The sequence below is a fragment of the Pinus tabuliformis genome, chromosome 3_1, assembly GCF_031772625.1.
Source record: "Pinus tabuliformis cultivar Carrire ecotype Pingquan chromosome 3_1, CPIR1, whole genome shotgun sequence".
Lineage (NCBI taxonomy): Eukaryota > Viridiplantae > Streptophyta > Pinopsida > Pinales > Pinaceae > Pinus > Pinus tabuliformis.
The window spans coordinates 600,759,472-600,779,412 of NC_142301.1; the positions used below are offsets into that span (position 1 = coordinate 600,759,472).

At 40.1% G+C, this 19,941-nt stretch overlaps 1 protein-coding gene and 1 long non-coding RNA gene across 2 annotated transcripts; both read right to left on the reverse strand.

Annotated features, from left to right (window-relative positions):
* Positions 1 to 4,057: 4,057 nt before the first annotated feature.
* On the reverse strand, positions 4,058 to 4,826 carry LOC149188434 (ferritin-2, chloroplastic-like). The gene is made up of 2 exons (XM_089409956.1): positions 4,247 to 4,826; positions 4,058 to 4,177 (listed from the first exon to the last, which is right to left on the reverse strand). Exons 1-2 carry the CDS (start codon positions 4,589 to 4,591, stop codon positions 4,058 to 4,060), a joined length of 465 nt encoding a protein of 154 aa, XP_089266082.1. The 5' UTR covers positions 4,592 to 4,826.
* A 3,448-nt stretch (positions 4,827 to 8,274) lies between these two features.
* Positions 8,275 to 12,004, reverse strand: LOC149188435 (uncharacterized). Its single transcript, XR_016256268.1, has 3 exons — positions 11,909 to 12,004; positions 8,391 to 9,018; positions 8,275 to 8,357 (listed from the first exon to the last, which is right to left on the reverse strand). It is a non-coding gene; the product is annotated as an uncharacterized LOC149188435 (long non-coding RNA).
* Between the last annotated feature and the right edge of the window lie 7,937 nt (positions 12,005 to 19,941).

The following is a 19,941-nucleotide window of genomic DNA, read 5'->3' on the forward strand; positions in this document are numbered from 1 at the left end:
CTAGGGAGAGCCGTGTGATCCAAGTTCTTAGTGAACAGAAGATAAACATGGAACAACTCAGCTTGTAGTGTGACTAATTCGTGTCACAAAATAAACACTTGGAGCAGATGGTAGATGATGCTTGCCAATGCATCCCGGAGCTAGCCATCCCAGAACATCCACCGGTAGAGATGCGGATCCACCAATTGGAAACTAGACTCCGCAAGGCCAGGGAAGAAACGATAAAGGTTCAGCTGGAGCTAAATCTTCAGATCACGGAGCTGAGGTTGAAGGTGCAACCTTCTAGTCCCCCATAAGTCATAGAACAACGTGCTAGTGCTATCGTAGTAGAGTTGGAAGAAATTGGGGGTGCAATGCGAGACAGTACCATCATGTTGGAACAAGCACTTGAGGTCCTCATGACTTTGCAGGAGGACCCCAACATCCAGTGCCTGGAGATAGAGGTGCGAGAACCCTAGAAACAATACGACACTGTCTGAGGAACTGCACAGACATTCGTCCTCACTAAGCGGCTTGTGAGGATGCAGCAAGCTAAGGCACTAAAGGAGCAGATAGACGTTCCGCGACACAAGGAGGCAGTTCTCAAAGAGTGCGTTTAGCCATGGATCGACGAGGCCTTCACGATCACGACGCATATCGATGGAAATATCATGCACATATAGGGGATGCACGTGTAGACGTAGGGAAGCACGTCAGACATAGAGGCCTCAGAAGAACGGATGCAACAGGTTCAGCAAGCAACAACTCAGTGCGTTGCAGACATCAGTACCATTCGAGAATAGGTGGAGGGACTCTGCACCAAGATCACCGCGATGACAAAGTGACTCGAGGGCGAGTCACGATGTTTGTGTTAGGGGCCTGTTGGGCATGAAATCCCCCCATGGCATGTTTTGGGGCTCAAAGCCCAAGTTTTGAGTTGATATTGTTGTAAAGCTCTGTGAATTATGGGCGTGAAATGTATGAAAGAGTCACAAGGCTATACGCCCTAGTTTTGAATGTAAGGTCGGCCTACCCATGGTCCACGGACCATGGGATTATATAAATGGAGTGAGGCTCTAAGTGTAAAAGGAAGGGAAGGAGAGAGAATAACGGGATAGCGAAGTAGAAGAAAAGAACTAGAGTCTAACTGTGTTTTGGGTCATAGAGTAGGGGAAGGCTCTGCAGTTGAGTGCGTAGAGGCCTAGTAGAGTGTATAGCTGAGTGCACGGACCCCTGCAGCTGAGTGCACAGGGTGGAGTCAAGTCTGTAATCGGAAAAGAGATTAATAAAGAAAGGTTTCGTTACCAATTCGGTGTATCTATTTTGAGTTATTATATGTTCGATATGATTTATGAATGTATTATTTCTTTACTACACGCACTTGTATGAATTGTGAATATTGTTAAGTATAACTGAAATCATTGAAATAAGCTAAGTTAATCAACTAATATTTGATTACTAGTAAGGACTTGGGTAATAACACTGTTTTTCCCCCAAGTAGGGTTGCGCGAAGGCAGCATCTCAGGCTGCAAGGAATAGGTAAGTGCACGTAGCGACATGCACGCTGAGTCGAACTGCAGACTACTTAAAACCATTAGACATCTCTAGGGTGCGGAAACCTGGTTCTAGCACCCTCCCATACTACTTCGAGTGAGACCTCAGTCCGCACTTTGCGGATTGTTGCCAAAAGGGCCAGTAATACCTGGATTTGTTTGGCTGAATCACCTTTAACCTCGGTCAAGCCCCATCAAGCCAACAAAGGAGTCAACTCAATTCATAGAAAGCTTAGTATGGGATCTCTGCCTCTTTTTATTTCATTAGGATGATGGTTTTTTATAATAATTGAAATTTTTTTCACTATAGCATTCATTCTGTTGCACTTTTGTTGTGCGTTCAGCATGCATATTTTTTGTTTATACATTACTTGCATTCACGATGCATATTTCTTTGCACCCTCAATTATTCTCTCAAATATCATCTTACTACCTACATCATTTTCTCAACCAACTTGTGGCATCTCCATCCTACACCCTTTGCATCAAGTGGGTAGCCACATTCAAGGCTTTAAAATCCCATCCCTTAAGAGGGCAAGTTCCAGAGATGCGAAAAACCACTCAAATATATTAATAGGTGCATGGATTAAAATGCAATAGAATGAAACAAAGATGAAATACCGTGAATACATAAAAATAATACACTGTTCATGATTAATCACATCTACATGCAACATTCATAAAACATGTATTTCCATAGTAAAAAACCTGAAAAGAATGACAAATCTTATCTTTTTTTGTTAAGCTTGGTAGGACCATTCCATTTTATATTAAATATAAACAAGTTTACACCACACATATAAACCGAGTGGCCTCAACTTGCCCCGAAGGGAAACCAAGTCTGTTGGCCACCAGTCCGTAGTATAAGCCATCCAAAAACAGAATTGTCTTAGTCTTTCCAGCGAGGCTAGATATGTCTCTACTTCATGACCAAACACTACATAACTATATAAACTGATAATTGCAACATGGAAATTAAAAGCTATCCACATAAGAAAAAATTATGCATGGGTGTTGTTCTAATCCTTCTTCTCCTCTGAGACAGATGCAACAGGTGTCGAGTCCTGGGTAGATTCACCAGGCATACCATACAGCTCCAGGATGCAAGGGATATGGCAGTCTATTATGTCCAGCCGAATATCCTGCTTATGCAGTTGAAAGAGGATTTTCTCCATATCCTTCTTGTAATTCGACAATCCTTGTAGTGTCACCACCATCCCAACTGAGATTTTCTCCATAGCCTTGCTTAATAGGCTCTTCATGAGCCAATACGGGTACTAATTTTTCTTAAACTGAGTAGTTCTTTCGCGGGTGTTTCTCAGATCTAGGACTAAGGTCCTCCAGTTGTCCATCTCCTCCTCTGACGCACTGCCATGTTTCACTTCCTCTTCCCATTCTTCCAGCAACTTTCAGATGCCCTCATCCGTCCCCTCACGGTAAGCTTCTACTGCCTATGTTATGAGGTGTTCGACTGATTTTCTACCCTTGTGTGGCTCTGACGTGCTCGACCCCTTATCTTGCCTAGGTGTCGAGCCTCTTCTACCACATCCATGACCTCACACAACACACGCCATACCCTATTGTCTTAAGCACTGATGACATCCACAATAAGTTAGTTTGAAACACAGGATTGAAACAATACACCACCTCACCCATTCCTTATTACTTGCAGTGGGGTACATCTTGCCTTGCTTCTCTTCACTACCCATTCTCACCACAGTCATGCTAGGGTGGGTCGGAGCCCACAACCCCTAGTGGGAAAGGCCCTGGCCCCAGCCCCTTGAAGCGCCCTTTTCCCCCTCTCCAATTCTCGCGGTCGTATGCAGGTTTACCGTCCCACACCCATGCCAAGCTCACAATCCCCCCTTGCATTTTGCTATATACCAGCTATGGCTCGGGTTCCTATCCCCCATTGCCTCTGCCTTAGAGCTCTTGCCTCTTGTTTCCCCCTAGCTGGGTCTCCACCCATCATTTTTGGGCTTACCCTCACTTCGACATGGGTTCCAGGTAACCTAGTGCTTACTATGAGAATTGCGGGCATGGCTGCATCCTAGGATGCCTACCGGCTGCTTTCCCTGCCCCTATCTATTCTCCACTGCCCTTCTTGTGTTACCCTGCCACTGACAAGATCCCTCACCCCCCCCTCTTGATGGAAGAGTGTGGTGCTTCCCAGCCTAACTGTGGGAAATCGCTCCCCCAAATGTCATGGGTTTCACCGATTTGAACTAAGGAAAAGACACAGAACTAGGCCATGGTGAGCAGTTGCCTACCCCATTTCCACCAGCAATGTTGGACACCTAATCCTAAAGGGTTAGTGTGGAAGCCGAAAAGACTAAGCAGTCCAAGAGACCTTGGGATCTGAATCCCAAGAGTCACACATTGTACTATAAATGTATATCTGATGTTAATAAAAATATGTACTCAATGATTTATCTTTCATATGTTTTGATCTTGATGATGCAACTTTATTTGTTAAGAAAGTTGGCAAAACAGTTGTATATCTTGTGGTATATGTAGATGATCTTTTAATGACAGGGAACAATGAAAGCTATATTGCATCCATAAAGAAAGAATCTGAGCCTGTTCTGATATTTCATGAGCTTTTCTGCATGACCCCGCTCTTCGTCACTGGCATCCTTAAAGTACTTAGCAAAGCCTGGCAGAGCCACGTATGCAAAGAAAGCATGATAGACATATGAAACGTTGTACTCCACATTGATTTGTTCATTCAATGCGCCTTCACAACCATCTGAGAACTTCTGCCTGGCCAAAGACTGAGAGAATGATTGAGAAACTTGCACAAGCTCAGTCTGGACTTCAGCAAAAGGCTCAAATACAACTCCAGTCAGAGCACTTGTCGTCCTCCCTTCACCGCCTACAGCTCGAATGGTATGAACAGAATGCTTGACCCCGCTCTTAGACTTCATATAGGTTGCAGCCAGACCGACACCGCATTTGTCTGCTGAAATACCTTTCTTGAAACAGCTGTGTTGCTGTTGCTTCCATGGAAACAAGACATCAGTAGCAGGAGAAACAACGGCAGGAGCTCTGAGAAGCATGGTTGCAGATTGAATCAATCGATTGAAACCTGAATCTGCCCAATCACAGGAATGCCCAAAAACACTTTAATCCTTGGGGCACTTTCAGAAGGTGCGGGCACTAACCAAATTGTGAGAAACACGCGTAAACAACTGATGCAAATATGAGAATGCAGCATGTCAAATTGAAGTTGCTTCCGCCTGCTATATAGTGGCCGCCTCTTGTTCCCCCGTGTACCAGTGGCATCAACTATTCCGGAATTAGGGTTGGAATCATTCTACTTGGGGAAAAATATTCTGGTGGAAAGAGCCGTGGGCGACCATCCCTTACACCACAGAGCAGCAAGTGGACGGTTCAGATTGATCAGCATGTGGAGAAGCGTGGCACCAGAAGTAGCATTTGACCGACGAGCTGTTTGAGACCCTATTAAATCTGGGTAGCGGAATTTCACTGTGACTGAGAGATGCATCTGAAACAGAAGAGCCATCCGAACGACGACGAGGAGTCCAAACCGGACGGTCAGAAGCAGAACCTTTGACGCTAGATGTATGCCGCCTCTGGAGTTGGACACCAGTATCAATGCCATTTGTTGTCTTCTTTACAGGATTGTTGGCATCATATGGACGAAGATTTACATCGGTTTGTGTACAGAAAACCAACCTGAATGCATCTAGTGGCTTCCTCCATATCGCATGATTGAATTAATGTTGGATTGAGGACAGATTGGTGAAGGTTTTGTGGCTATAATAATCTTGTGTATTGATGCCATGAAAAGGCATGGGTTTCTCAAGAACAGAAATGCCACATATATATTGATGATGTCTAGTTACATATATATACATTGATGATGTCTAGTTACAGTAATTAAGGAATAATCAGGTTGTATTGGTACAACAAGTTTTCAAGGTTTCACAGTTGCATTTCCTTGTCACTTTGTTCTTGTAGCAGTACACTATAACTCTGTCACTGGAACAATCACTTCACCTTTGATACAGTGTTTTAGCATTCAAGTGCAGTGATATCAAATACTCATATATTGTACTGATCATTTCAGTGATATCATCATAGCATCAAATTTAAGGTCTTCAACAGTAACGTAGCTTCATCATCTTATTTTTTATATGGATTGTAATTGGTGCTTGTTGGTCGCACACTGATCATTTGTTGCACGGGATATTGCTAGTGGGTGTTAACTTTTTTGCATTGAGTAGTAGTTGTGATCAGTGTTTAAGGTATAATTCTGACATTAAAGAAAAAATGGCCAGAATCAGTGAAGTATTAGAGTTCCTCAAAACTCTTATACAATCTGCTGTTGATGACACATTACAAATCAGCAAAAGATCTCTCTCAGAAATTCAGACATGTTTACAATATGCACAAGAAAAGATAGAGTTTTTGCAGCTTGAACCACAGCTACAGCAAGAAGAGCTACATCAAAATAGACACCATTCTGAACCTGTTTTTGTTCAGAACATTGAGACAACCACCCAGCAGCAGCATGTTAATAATGGTACAGTTCATTCAAATAAAGCAGCAGTTGTATATGCAGATGCACAAACTCACTCTGCACTTCCCAAGCCCATCATCAGACCTTGGGAACAGCTTGTCCACAACAAGCACAAAACTGGTCTTGGATATGACAAGGACTTGTCCTTTCATATTCCAGACTATGCCAAGCCCATTCAGTTTCAGAGTGCTGGATTCATTTATGACAGTTCACCTGCTCCTCATGACAGTTCAGCTTCAGCTGTTCCAGACTCTGCCCCTCTTCCACAACAACAACAACAACAACAACAACAGATTGTGAAATGCCAACACTGTGACCGAGTTGGCCATTTGAAAGATCACTGTTTTGATCTTCATCCATGTAAGCACTGTCATAAAACCACTCATTCTTCAAACAGATGCTTCAAAAACAAACGTTCTGCAAGAACAAAGATTCATCCTGGATGGATCGCTTCTTGGCAATGGGCATCAACAGCCAAGAAGATATTCCAAACACATGTCAGAACTTGTTCCAGAATATTGAACAGTCTTGCAGTTGAGTTTTCTCCATCTTCTCACCTTGTACCTGACAGGGGGGGAAATGATGGTCATCTACAAGCTTCAAAGTCACATCAAGCGAGCCTGAGCCACAACCTGCCACACCAGTTTCAGAGTTGTAGCCAGAGACAAAGATGCCTGAACATGCCTTCAGTTGGCAATCTGGGACACTTCCTCTAGCAGAAGACTTCAGCTTCTTGCCAGTTTTGGAAGAATTCCAGGAACACAGATTGAGAACACTTCCTCTAGCAGAAGACACCAGCTTCTTGCCAGATTTGGAAGAGTTCAAGAATTGCATTAAGCATTCCAGAGTTGTTGGTCATCCTTAAACCATCACAGATTGAAAACACTTCCTCTAGCAGAAAACTACAGTTTCTTGCCAGTTTTGGAAGAGTTCCGGGAACTGCACTAAGCGTTCCAGTGTTGGTGGTCATCTTTAAACCACCGCCCTTTTTACCAACATTTCATAGAGCACATTCAGCCTAGTGCTGCCATGCAATTTTTTGCACATTTTGTATTACAGCTCTCTTCTTGGACTCATACATAACCCTTCGGATTAAGGGGGGGAATGTTGGACACCTAATCCTAAAGGGTTAGTGTGGAAGCCGAAAAGACTAAGCAGTCCAAGAGACCTTGGGATCTGAATCCCAAGAGTCACACATTGTACTATAAATGTATATCTGATGTTAATAAAAATATGTACTCAATGATTTATCTTTCATATGTTTGAGCTGTCCATGTTTGTTTAACAAGCAATTTCCTATCCCCCAGACCAACTCCCTTAAATCCCAGCTTAACCACAGCAAGACCATAATTAATAGGTTTTAGGTGGAGCCAAATAACATACCAAGAGTTCGCAGTTGTTTGATGACGACGACCCTGGTTCTTCATGTCCTGATGCTCACCACAAACTCTGAGCCACCACCCTTCTCCACAAACTATCGCACTGAGACTGCATGTCGAAATGCCCCTTCGTTCGATATACCCTATCATTCCTCCAGTCCTGCCACCTTACCCACTTCCCCAACTTGCCATCATGCCTTGAGCATGTTGGGAGCGACAATATTAAGTGCCTGCATACCCAACATAACTACACCCATGCGCTCCCTGTTGTCTACTCGCATCCTAATCGAGATGAGAAATCTAATATTTTAATGGAATATTGTTTAAAAAATTATTTGCATACAAGCAATTTTCTATATAACCAATGGCATCTAGTGCATATGTTGACCCCAAGCTAGCTTAAAAAGCCATTAGGGTGAAAGAAATAAGTTACAAGCTTCTATCTTATTTAACCTAATTATTCTCATAGCACGATCATTACATTTACTATAAACCATATTAAGCACCTCATCCAACCATCAAATAATCATGGTACACTCTTTTGCTATCCTACACAATGTAAATAGTATCTTCCCATTTTCTTCTCAATAATTCCTAAGAAATATTTTTTTTTTATTGCTACTTTATTTAGAAATAAAATAATGACAATCTATTAAATATTTTGAAATTTAGAAAAATAAAATTTGTCTCGCAATATTTAATGACATAAAAGAATCATAATAAATACCCAACTTCTTCTGTATCTACAACTATTAACAAGATAGCTACTGTCGTAGCGGTAGTCCCTGCCGGGGTTGAAAACCTGGGCTCTGCGTGTAATTATCTTGGCAGCAATGCGATGGGCTCTGCGTGTAATTATCTTGGGTTCTTTCTTTGCCCGTTGCCCTTCTTGCATGCAACCTAACCTTGTGATCCCTTTCCATTTTGTAATACCTAACCTTGTGATCCCTTTCCATTTTGTAATACATTTGAGCTTGTAACATCATCCCACCCTCACTATGCTAATTTGCTTCGAATGACAGACACTGATTATTTCATACTTTGCTTCGAATGACAGATACTGATTATTTCATACATCGATTACAGCCAAACCACTATTTATTTAGCCGATCCACGGATGTCTTCCTGTGCCAGCATGACCAGCAGCGGCAGCTTCGGCCTTGACTCCACTGCGCCTTTCAAGTTCAACTACATTTTCATCCTCCTCAACTGCTCTCTTTCCTCCTGCCTTTACAGTCCTGCAAACTATATGTGCGACACTGGAAGCTCCCAAATCTGCACTGGTCTCTACAGCTGCCCTGGGGTGGTAGGCCTTGGTTTACAACCATATTCCCCAATTTTCTCCTGCTGTGTATAGTACGGTTATGCTTGTTTTATTCAGTATTGATCTAGGTTTTTTTGGCTTGAGTGCAGGACTTGTACTGGCGATTGCAAGTCTTTCCTATGTCTGACTTAATAATAATGTGTAATGGAGAACTGTGAGATTTGATTTGGAGAAACTTTGGCAGAAGCAAGCATTGCACTGCACTGCTGAATGACAGTCCCAACAGTGTTTGGAATGCTGTTCGAAAAGACAAATCCAAATAATGAAATAATTAGTAATAAGTTCATTCTTTTCACTAAATTTTTGTTGGGTTTCATATTCCATGGGGAAAAAGCACTGTAATTTCAAGGCTGGGCTCCTCTTCTTCTTAATGTAATGAATGTTCTCCTTTAATTTTTCAGAATGTTATGAAAATGAAAAATGCATGCATCTGTTTTCATTGTTGTGCATTGGATACCTCTAGAAAGAATAAAGATATGAAATAAAATAACAAATCTTTTGAAATAAAGTGGACATGTTCTGCAACAGACAGCTGGAAATTGTCTGAAATGGACAGGCTTTTGATTTTTTTCAGAGGCCAAAGCTAGATCTTGAAAGGCAATAAAATCACAGATATTTAATTATAAGTAATATTTTAACAATTTAAAGATCACATGAAACTTCACAATTTATTGAAGTAGCAAAACCTTGGCAACCATTCGGACACGCACATACCATGGACCCATGTGCACCCAACTACCATGCACCCACTTGCATGTATTACACGCGTTGATGTAACAATCAGAATCAGGAAGGCGGGGAAGTTGAGGAAGGGGCGGGCATTCGAATTATTACGCTCGCGGGGCAGAACAACAGAGCCACCATGAACTCGGAGCCATCATGAATTTGCCGGGATCGCCTCAGAATACTATTGATCGATTTTAACATAAAGAATCCCACTGGACCTTCAAGAGAAAATTTGCAGAACAAAACATAAAATTTTCTAGCAATTGAATGATAGCAGGATAGACATACTTTCCTTTATAGACCTTTCCATAGGCGCCTTCTCCAATTTTAGAGCCAACAGATATCAGTTGTGGCTCGATTAGGAATCTTTCGTCAGCCGGAATTCGCAGGGAGGCGAAGGCGAAACGCCTTCTTTGAGAAGCAGAGGTAAAGAATTTAGCGCTGATATTTCTGCAATTCTGCTTGTTTTCAGCAAGGGCAGCCCAATAATTTCCTTCTATTTTCATTAGCCATAGGTTAGGAGATTGGAACCTGCTGTGTTCAATCAAAATCATTTCGAGTAGCTACAATGCATTACATAATGCTTGGTGGTATTCGATTCCTCTGTTTCAACTATGTACAAAGATATCAGACCTTGTAGACTGAGCTTTCTCCAGTGCTAAGCATCCATTTAAGTTGAGGAATTTAAGGTTTATGAGACTTGAAACTGTCTAATTCCTGGCAATTTTATTCTTGCTACTGTTTATGGCAAGGCAATATTTTGTGAAATGTCAATAGTTTGGAACCAAGGGTAAACACATTCAACCATCCCCATCTCTGATATGGATGCTTTCTTCAATGTGAGATCTCTTAAAACAGCCACCGATTCTTTGTATATGAAAATTCCAAATGACTTTGTTATTGCTATGTATATGTAATTAATGAATTAAGATCTCATTTTTATACAGCTTTATCTTTTAAGCTCAGATATAACACCATCTAGATTCTAAATCATATTCAACGGGTAGATTATATTCATTCTTAGCCATGGGTGTAATGGTCTGAAATTTATTATTATGCTGTTGTTTATACTTGGCCATTAATTTTTATAATCCTGTTTTGTATATATTATTTTGGCGCATTGTTTTCCCAGGGATTGTTTTCTTCAACACTGTATTTTCACTTAAAATTGTTCAATGAATATTCGCGTGCCTGATATTAGCTATATATGAGTGAGTGGAGGGGTTGTGTCGCGCTACTAAAGAGTTTACAATTTTTTTGGTTAGTATTACAAAGTTTAAGAGGTCTGGTCAATTCCTATCCCGGTACTGGACCCAGGGCCGACAATGCAAATTCTCAAACTGCCCTGACTGGTTCCTCTGCCATTTCTGATAAACCGATGGGAAAAGATGATGAAAATGTACGGCTGAGAGATAACGGCCAGGGACCTGATCATGCACAACAGCAAAAGTCGTCAGATACAGGACAGGGCCAGGACGAGGATTTCATGGCTCAACCAGCCAGCGATGCAGAGTATTTTTCATCTCCAATCCCCTGAATTCTGCCTGCAAAATCCAATTCTGAAGCATTCACTGAATTCTGAAGCATTTAGTAAAGGTATACTTGCATTTCATTTCATAATTCAACTGTATGAATGAAAGTATAATTATTATTGCTTTTTTTTTTAATAAGCCTATGACATTGTGGTTCGAGAGGCGGTATTGCAGGGCAGACCATAGCCATTCCCTCCCAACATTGTGGTTCCAAGAATCTCATGCAAATTCATATGGAGAATGTCACTTTCATTAGAAGCTATGTGCAGCTTTTTTAACAGAGGTATGAGCATAAATTTTTTGAGACAGTTATGAGCAGAACTAAGACTGCAATTGAAGGAGATGCAATACCTCAAGTATTTTGCTAATGATTTATTTTGCAGTGTTGAAAAGATTATCGATCACTCCAAAGGCAGACCAGGGAACACGAGCCAGGTGAAGTGTCGTTGTCCCTATGATTTTAGCTATTAGCTGTAACCATACCAGGTATGTATGTTAGTTCCTTGCTTAACCTACAAATTTAAAAAACCCTTCTGCTCTTATGCTATCTTCCCCACTTGAACATCTCAAAAAAACTAAAATATCAAATTTGATTTAATAATGGAAAGCTACAGGTTCATTTCAAATCCCAGTCGACCTCGGCTCGGGGGCGCAAGAACTAAAAAGACAACTAGTACGAATGAAATTTGGGAAAAATTACAAAAAGTACTAGTCTGCATCGAAGGAACGAACCTGGCGTCGGCCGCCCTCTGCTTGCAGAATCAGTTATGCACACCTAATCTATCTTTTTTCTTTCAGTGTCCCCGTCCCTGCTTCTGCTGACATGGTGGCTATTACAAAAAGTACTAGTCTGCATCGAAGGAACGAACCTGGCGTCGGCCGCCCTCCGCTTGCAGAATCAGTTATGCACACCTAATCTATCTTTTTTTTTTCAGTGTCCCCGTCTCTGCTTCTGCTGACATGGTGGCTCCTGGCGTAGATGCTGCTGATGTAGCTGCTGCTGAGTCTACATCTTCAGAACCTCGATGCAGGACCTCGATGCAGGGTAGTTCATGCCTCCGAAGTCTGCTTAAGGAAAGCAGCTTGGGATGAACAAAGAATGCAGAAATGTTTTCATTGTAGTAACCCAAATAAGATAATAATCACAGCGAGCCCTGGACACTTACCACATTTGTAAGTGACACTTGTGGTCCATGCAAATGTGTTGGCATGTCCGCATGTCGCAATATCTGCCAGAAATAAAATGTGTTATCAGGAAAACATTGGTTAAATGGATCAGTACGGCGTATTAATATGAAATCAACCGATGTCTCCGCAATAAGACCTCCAAAACAAAACTTTGGATAAAACAAAAAAAACCATGACATGTTTTTTTAAAACATTGGTTAAATGTAACGGTACGCTTGAATTAATATGAAATATATCGAGGATCGATTGCTATAGTCCCTGCTATGCCGGAGGCAGGGACTAATAAGATAGATTAATTTAATACCAAATCATAATAGTATTATGTGACATCAAACTTTTTTATGGTAAAATAAAAATAATACTTACTAAAATAAATGGATATCATAATATTCAAATATTTATATTTAAATAAAATTTATGATATCAACAGTTTTCAAGGACTTCCATTTCAATGAAAAATACCAAAATCATTTAAATAGTGAAAAAAAAATCAATTTTTATTAACTAATATAATTTTTGTCGACTTATAATTTAAACTTTGTCAACTCCTTAATCTATGGCGTCGATTGTTGCCTTAAACTTTGTCGCCTACGATCTGATGCCTCGATTGTCAGTACCATCATTGGGCTTCGTTGGTCTCAAGCCTCAGAAACCCAGAGATGTCGCTCTGATGCTAGAGTAGTGTCGGGAGTATGGGGACGAACTTAACCCCATATTTCACACAACAATTTTACTAATGACCCACCTTCCATTAGAAATAACAAACGGTAGACGGTCTATTCGAATCCCGACTGAACAAGCATCTAGAATAAAAGGAGAAAGACAATGCTAAATAGAGAATTCAATTTCATTAACAAAGAATAAAAAAGATTAAAGTCTTAAAGTAATTTATTTTTATATAGGTTAATTGAATATCTAAAAAATAATGTTAATACATAATTATTTATGTTAAATAATAAATATGTAAATATAATAAAAGTCATATTTATTATTTACACTAAATAAGTAAATATAATAAAATTTATATTTATTTAGAATAAAATATTAATTTGTATATTTATAGGCCGTAGAATAGACGATGATAGGGTGTACTAGAATAGACGGTAATAAGGTGCACTATTAATGCAATAAGTGATCTGAAGGTTACTGGTTCGAAATTTCGTGGGAAAAAATCTAGTCATCTTAAGGGTTGGTGTGCCCCAAGCTGGGTGCGATCCCTGGGTGACTTTAACAACTTAGATGGCTCTAAGTCGCGATTTCTGAAGCCATAGGTCAACTCAGATCTAATCTCTAAAGAACTTAGACCACTTGACTATATATATGATTACTCTTACTTCAAAAAATAATCATGCAATAGAAAATTTCAAATATCTAAATATGAGTAGTTATAGTTTAAAGAATAATGATGGTATAGCCCTTTTTACAGATTTATATTTCTTTTATAATTGTAGATTTTAGATAATTTATTTATTTTTAAAATATAAATTATAAATAAAAAAATTTAATGAAAAAAATTATTTATTTTAAGTTATTTTTAAAATATTATATAATTTACAAATTTTAAGTAAAATAAATTTATTATATAGAAATGTGAATAAATTATTTTTGAGAAAAAAGAAAATTAATAATGGTTTTACAACCCAAAAAAAACAATTTTTAAAAATATTTTCAAATAAAATGAAAATGCCCATACATTGTTGGTTTGACAAAACTGAGTTTGATAGGTTTTTCCACCTTTTGAAAAAAAAAAAAAAAAAAAGTCAAAATTATAAAATTGAAAGTACCTATTTACCTTAATTTTAGCAACACCCGTTGAGGGGGAAAGGGCTCTTCAGCAAAATTGTCAGAAATTGACTACATCCTCCTTCGCCTTTTCGAATTAATTCCTTAGCGACTTTGAAATCCTTATGTGGAGTAAACACTCGTGACATATTTTTGAAAAAGGCTTGGAATAAAGCGCCCAAAGTTTTTGTTTACTTGCTCACTATGTTATATTTTACTATATCCATAGGTAGGTATTGTAGATTAGATTGTAGTTAAGTATTCAATCTTTAAATCTGAATGTTTCTATTAAAAAAAATATTTCATTTGGTATATTTTAGAATATAATTCAATCATTGATTGATATTGATTATGAAAAATAAAGCATTTGACATTTCATTAATCAAAATCAAGCTTAATTAATCTTGACAATGATCTTGTATTTGAACATCGATCGTGTTATTGGAACTTATTTTCATTGAGTATCTCTTGACATGACTTAGGCACTGCTTGTTTCCATGAATCATTACTATGGAAAAAAGACTAATCTATGATATTAAAAGAATCATTTCATATTGAAACACACTTGCATCAATGTAAAGGCAATTATAAGATCTATTTGCATAAAAGAAAATAGAGCTAAATACCACCATGATCTCTTGGAGTCATATTAATATTCAAAGAATCAAGGAAGAAAATGATATTATAAAATGTTGAAAATAAATCAAATAATACTATGCATAAGTTTATAACATGACAATATGTGAAGAAAATCTTAAGAAGTTTTATTCCATTCCATCATATGTTGGATATATACTTAAAGAGTCCTTCTTTAGAATGATGAAGGAACTCCTATTTAAAGATTAACATGCTTGAAATTGAAATAATAAATATTAAATATGTTTCTCATTTGTTTTCTTTTTTTACAAATTTACCTTTCAGCCACGAAAAAAATATTTATATTCTTTATGATGAATATAGATGTTTCATTGATTTTAGGGGAGAGGGGGATCTGCAATCTGAACTAGGGTTTTGCATTAGGGTTTTGTCGCTGGTCACCATGGAGGGACGCAGAGGAGGGAGTTCTACTCCCTCCTACAGTCAAGTAGTTGTGGACAGGAGCAAGGGAGCTGGATTGCATTGCTTCAAGAAACCAACGGAGGTGGCAACAGAAGCTATTAACACAGAAAAACCAGAAAATATCAAATCTCATGCACAGGAAGAGAATCATGAGGAAGCCAGTAGGGAGAAGAGGACAGGGGGTAGCAGTGGACAGGGGGTAGCAGTCAGAAAGTTGATCCTATGAGTATGACAGGGCTCTGTAAACCCAAGTCGACGATTATTCCTCGGGTCGTTTTAAGTGACCCAGTGCTACAGGTGCACAGAGATCACATGGCAAAATACGTGGTTATATGCAAAGTTATGGGGATTTGACCGACGGAGAAGGCTTTGCACGCATGGATAAGGAACCACTGGAAACCAAAGGGGGAAATAAACCTTCACCTTGGGTCCAAGGGCTTCTTTACGGTGGTGTTCAAAAGCTTAGAGGATACAGACAGAGTGTTCAAGGGAGGACCCCATTTTTACGTTACTGCAGGCCTTTACATGCGACCATGGGTGATGAATTTTGTCGCAGAACGAGAAACGTTCACATCATACTGGTATGGATAAGACTTTACTCCCTTCCTTTAGATTATTGGCTATCGGAGTCTCTAAAGGCTATCGGCAACAAGCTAGGTCATTTTATAAGGATCTCAGATGCGACTCTAAGAGGCAAATACACTTCCTTTGCCCGGATATGTGTGGAAATGGACTTATCTGGGGCACTTCCAGACGCGATCATTTTAGAAGTGTATGATGAAGAATGGGTGCAGGCGGTGGACTATGAACACGTCCCATTTAGGTGTCGTAAGTGCCATGAACACGGGCACCTATATAGAGACCACCCATTAAAAAAACTGGAGAGAAACACGAAAAACACCATAGGCAAAGATCCCGAGGGTTTTACTAAGGTTGGGGGTAAAGGGACAAGAGGAAAGCGGTACCAAAAGAAAATTAATGAGGACGAAGAACTGAGCCACAATAGTTTCAAGATCTTAGAAGAAGAAGTTGGAAACAACGGGACAACCCAGGAATCAAGAGAATATTCCCACTGAGAAGGAAAGGCGTGCTAGCATGGAGGATATACCAGAGAACAACCAGCAAAAGGATGATCTGCCGAGCATTATGGAGCTCAGTAGGGACCATGAGATTACCCCAAGTGAGGCTGGAATGGAGGACCATGAACTGCAGGAGATTCTAGAGAGGGAGAATTTAGATCTAGAAAACTTTCTGGAGTAGGGAATCACCAAAGGGGTTGACTCCCTGCCAAAAGAGGAGTTTGACAGGGTTCAACAGTTCTTCCTCTAGAGATCCCAATCGAAGGGTTCTGGGGTCAAAAGAAACCATGACAGCCAGGAGAATAGAGGGGTGAAAATGATGGAGGATACATCGATGCATTCTTCCAAGATCCCCGGTAGGAAAAGAGGAAGAAAAAGACAAAATGAGTTGCTGACTGAATGTGGGAAACTCATGATTAACTTAGGTAAGATGAGAGATCTTACTAGTTACTCCTTTACAAACCTTTCTTAATGAAGCTTACAACCTGGAACATTAGGGGTCTAGGAAGTAAAAGGAAACAAAGAAATCTTAGCAGTAGAATAAAATAAGGAAAACTAGATATGGTTTTTATTCAGGAAACAAAGTGTTCAATGGACAAGATCAGAGAGATACATAGAAAATGGTTAATCAAGTATGAGTATTTATAGGTTAAAGCAGACAACTTGGCGGGGGGGATTCTTACGCTTTGGGATCCCCAGAAACTTGGAATCCTGGATGCTGAAGCGTCCAGGAACTATCTATCATTGGTGATTCAACCTTTTGGTGATAAGGAGATCTACATGATCACAAATGTCTATGGACCTCAAAAGCTAGAAGACAAACTCAAGCTTTTCACCTCCCTTGAGGAGCTGAGAGAGAGATATCCTGATATGCCCTGGATTCTGGAAAGGGATTTCAATATGATCAGATCTCTTACAGAGAAAAAAGGCAGTACCAGAAAACTAGGCAGAGACTCCATTGCCTTCCAGAACTTCATAAATAACATGGGGCTAGTGGACACTGAAACAATAAATGGCACTTTTACTTGGAACAATAAGAGGGGAGGGGCTTCTCAAGTCACCTCTAAACTAGATAGAATCATAATCTTAGAGGACATCCTTCTCACAGGCCTTGACATGTTAGATTTAATTCTTCCCTTTGGAGGCTTGGACCACTGGCCTATCTAGCTTGAAGCCTCTTTTATGGGTACACCGAGGAACAAACCTTTTAGGTTTGAAAATGTCTGTCTCTCTCACCCTGACTTCACTAGAAATATTGACAAATGGTGGATGGAAGATATGCCTGTTCAAGGCACTAAAATGTTCATGCTACAACAGAGACTTAAACACATCAAATCCAGGCTTAAAGATTGGAACAAAAAAGAGTTTGGTACTATTTTTAAAGCCAAAAGAGAAGTTGAGCAGAAACTCCAGAAGATTAATCAGATCATCATCACAGATGGTTTTACTGAGGAATGGAAAACTCAAGCTGACTATCTTTAGAATGAATGGGAATATCAGTGCATGCAAGAGGAGATTTTCTCAAGACAGAAATCGAGGGTGCAGTGGATTAGAGAGGGAGAAAGAAACACGAAGTTTTTTCATAAATCAACCTTGGATCACAGGTCACATAATAGAATTTCAAAACTTAAAGATTCTCAAGGGAAAGAGCTCGTCTCTCACAAAGAAATGGAATCTGTCCTAGTTCAACACTTCCTTAGAATAGCAAAGGAGCCTCTCGTCGATAGATCTCGGTTCATTAACAATTTCACAAAGTACATTCCTAAGCTTGTAACTAGAGAAGACAACCACAATCTTAACAGGCCAGTGTCTGAAGAGGAGGTTAGTGAAGTTATCAATGAGATGCAAAATGGGAAAGCTCCTGGCCCAGATGGGTTCAATGTGGACTTCTTCAAATCTTGTTGGAAAACAGTCAAACAAGATATCCTTGATGTTGTGGAAGACTCAAGAAGATCCAAAACGGTTTTGAAGGCTCTTAATGCCTCTTTCATAGCTTTGATTCCAAAGCAGGAAAAAGATATGACACCGGACAGATTCAGACCCATAGCTTTATGTAAGGTGGTGTACAAAATTATTTCCAAAGTGATCGCTAACAGACTCAAGCCCCTTCTTCTAACTCTTGTCTTAGAGGAGAAAACTGGTTATGTGGAAGGAAGACAGATTCTCAATAACATCATACAAGCTCACGAGGTCGTACACTCTCTTAAGAGCAATAAGAAAGTTAGTATGATCATACAGCTTGACCTAGCAAAATCTTATGATAAGCTAAGCTGATCTTACATCATGACAGTGCTAAGAGCTTATGGCTTCGACCACAACTGGATAAGATGGGTTATGGCCCTTGTATCCACGGCTAGTTTTTCCATCCTACTTAACGGCTCTCCCTCTAGAACCTTTATGCCTTCTAGGGGTCTCAGAAAAGGGGATCCGCTCTCCCCCTTCCTCTTTGTTCTCATGATGGAAGGGCTAGGCAGAGCGATCAAAATGGCAAATGCTGAAGGAAGAATCCAGGGTTTGAAACTTACCCTGGATGGTGCTGCTTCTACTCATCAACAATTTGTGGATGACACAATGTTGCAGGGCATTCCCACGGTCAGGGAAGCTAGAGCTTTCAAACAAATCTTGAATGACTTTGCTATGGCCGCTGGTACAGAGGTAAGCCTTGACAAATCAAAGGTTTTCTTTTTTAACACTGACATTGCTATTCAGAGGAACCTCACCAGAATTCTCGGGTTTCAAAGGGATTAGTTACCTTCCAAGTACCTTGGAATGCCTCTTACAGACAAACCTCTAAGCAAGGGAGTGTGGGAGCCAGTAACTAACAAACTTCAGGACAAGGTCAGGAAATGGACATGCAGGTCTTTGAATTTGGTAGGGAATCTTGTGCTTACAAAGGTTGTCCTGCAGGCTATTCCCATTTTCATGTTTTCAGCTCTTCCTGCTCCTAAAGGAGTTATGCAACAGATTAGGAATATTCAATGAGATTTTCTTTGGGGAAAAGGGGAAGAGAAAAAAAAGTGGGCTTTGGTAGCTTGGGACAAGCTCTGCAAACCTAAGGCCCGTCGTGGTCTAGGGCTCCCTGAAACCCTTAGCAGATTTTTGGGAGCAAAACTTTGGTGGAGGTGGCTTAAGGAATCGGCAACCCCTTGGGCCAAGCTTTGGAAACAGAAATATGCAAATAATTGGTAGGAGAGGGATCATATCTGAATGTCAGGGCTCATCAAGGGCTCCCACATTTGGAACCTTACTTGGGAGAATAGAGCCATTGTCCAACATCATAGTTTCTGGGAGATCCGAGCTGGGAACCTGGCACGGTTTTGGGAGGATAACTGGCAGCAGGAACCAAATTTGTTTAGGGAAGAACTAACCGCTCTCAAGAATGACACTGACAACAAAGGTTTACTTATGGTAAGTGGCTTTTGGGATCAGGTAAGGAACGATGGAAAATGGAGAACACAGAAGGATTTGGGTTATAGTGAAGAGAGCCCTTTGAAGGCTTAGGGAGGTTCTCTTGCTCTGGACTTGGAACTGAGGAAGATTTTGGTGTCATCCTCGTTTGACCAATTGAGATGGGGAAGAAACACCGCATGCAACTTTAACCTCAAAGAAGCTAAACAAATGGCCCTAGGGTTTGATTATCAAAACCCTGTTCAGGTATGGAAGGACCTTTGGCAGAATCCGCATTGGATGAAAATAAAGTTTTTTATGTGGTTGGTTCAAAAAAAGAAAATTCTAACTTGGGAGAATCTTCTAAAAAGGGGTTTTGTTTTCCCATCCAAATGCCATCTATGTGG

What these genes read in the sequence shown, in the direction of transcription:
- LOC149188434 (XM_089409956.1), bottom strand. Translation starts at nt 4,591, where the DNA reads ATGCTTCTCAGAGCTCCTGCCGTTGTTTCTCCTGCTACTGATGTCTTG. An exon ending in CATTGAATGAACAAATCAAT is followed by an intron (nt 4,178 to 4,246) that starts GTGGAGTACAAC and finishes GGCTTTGCTAAG; the next exon opens with TACTTTAAGGATGCCAGTGA.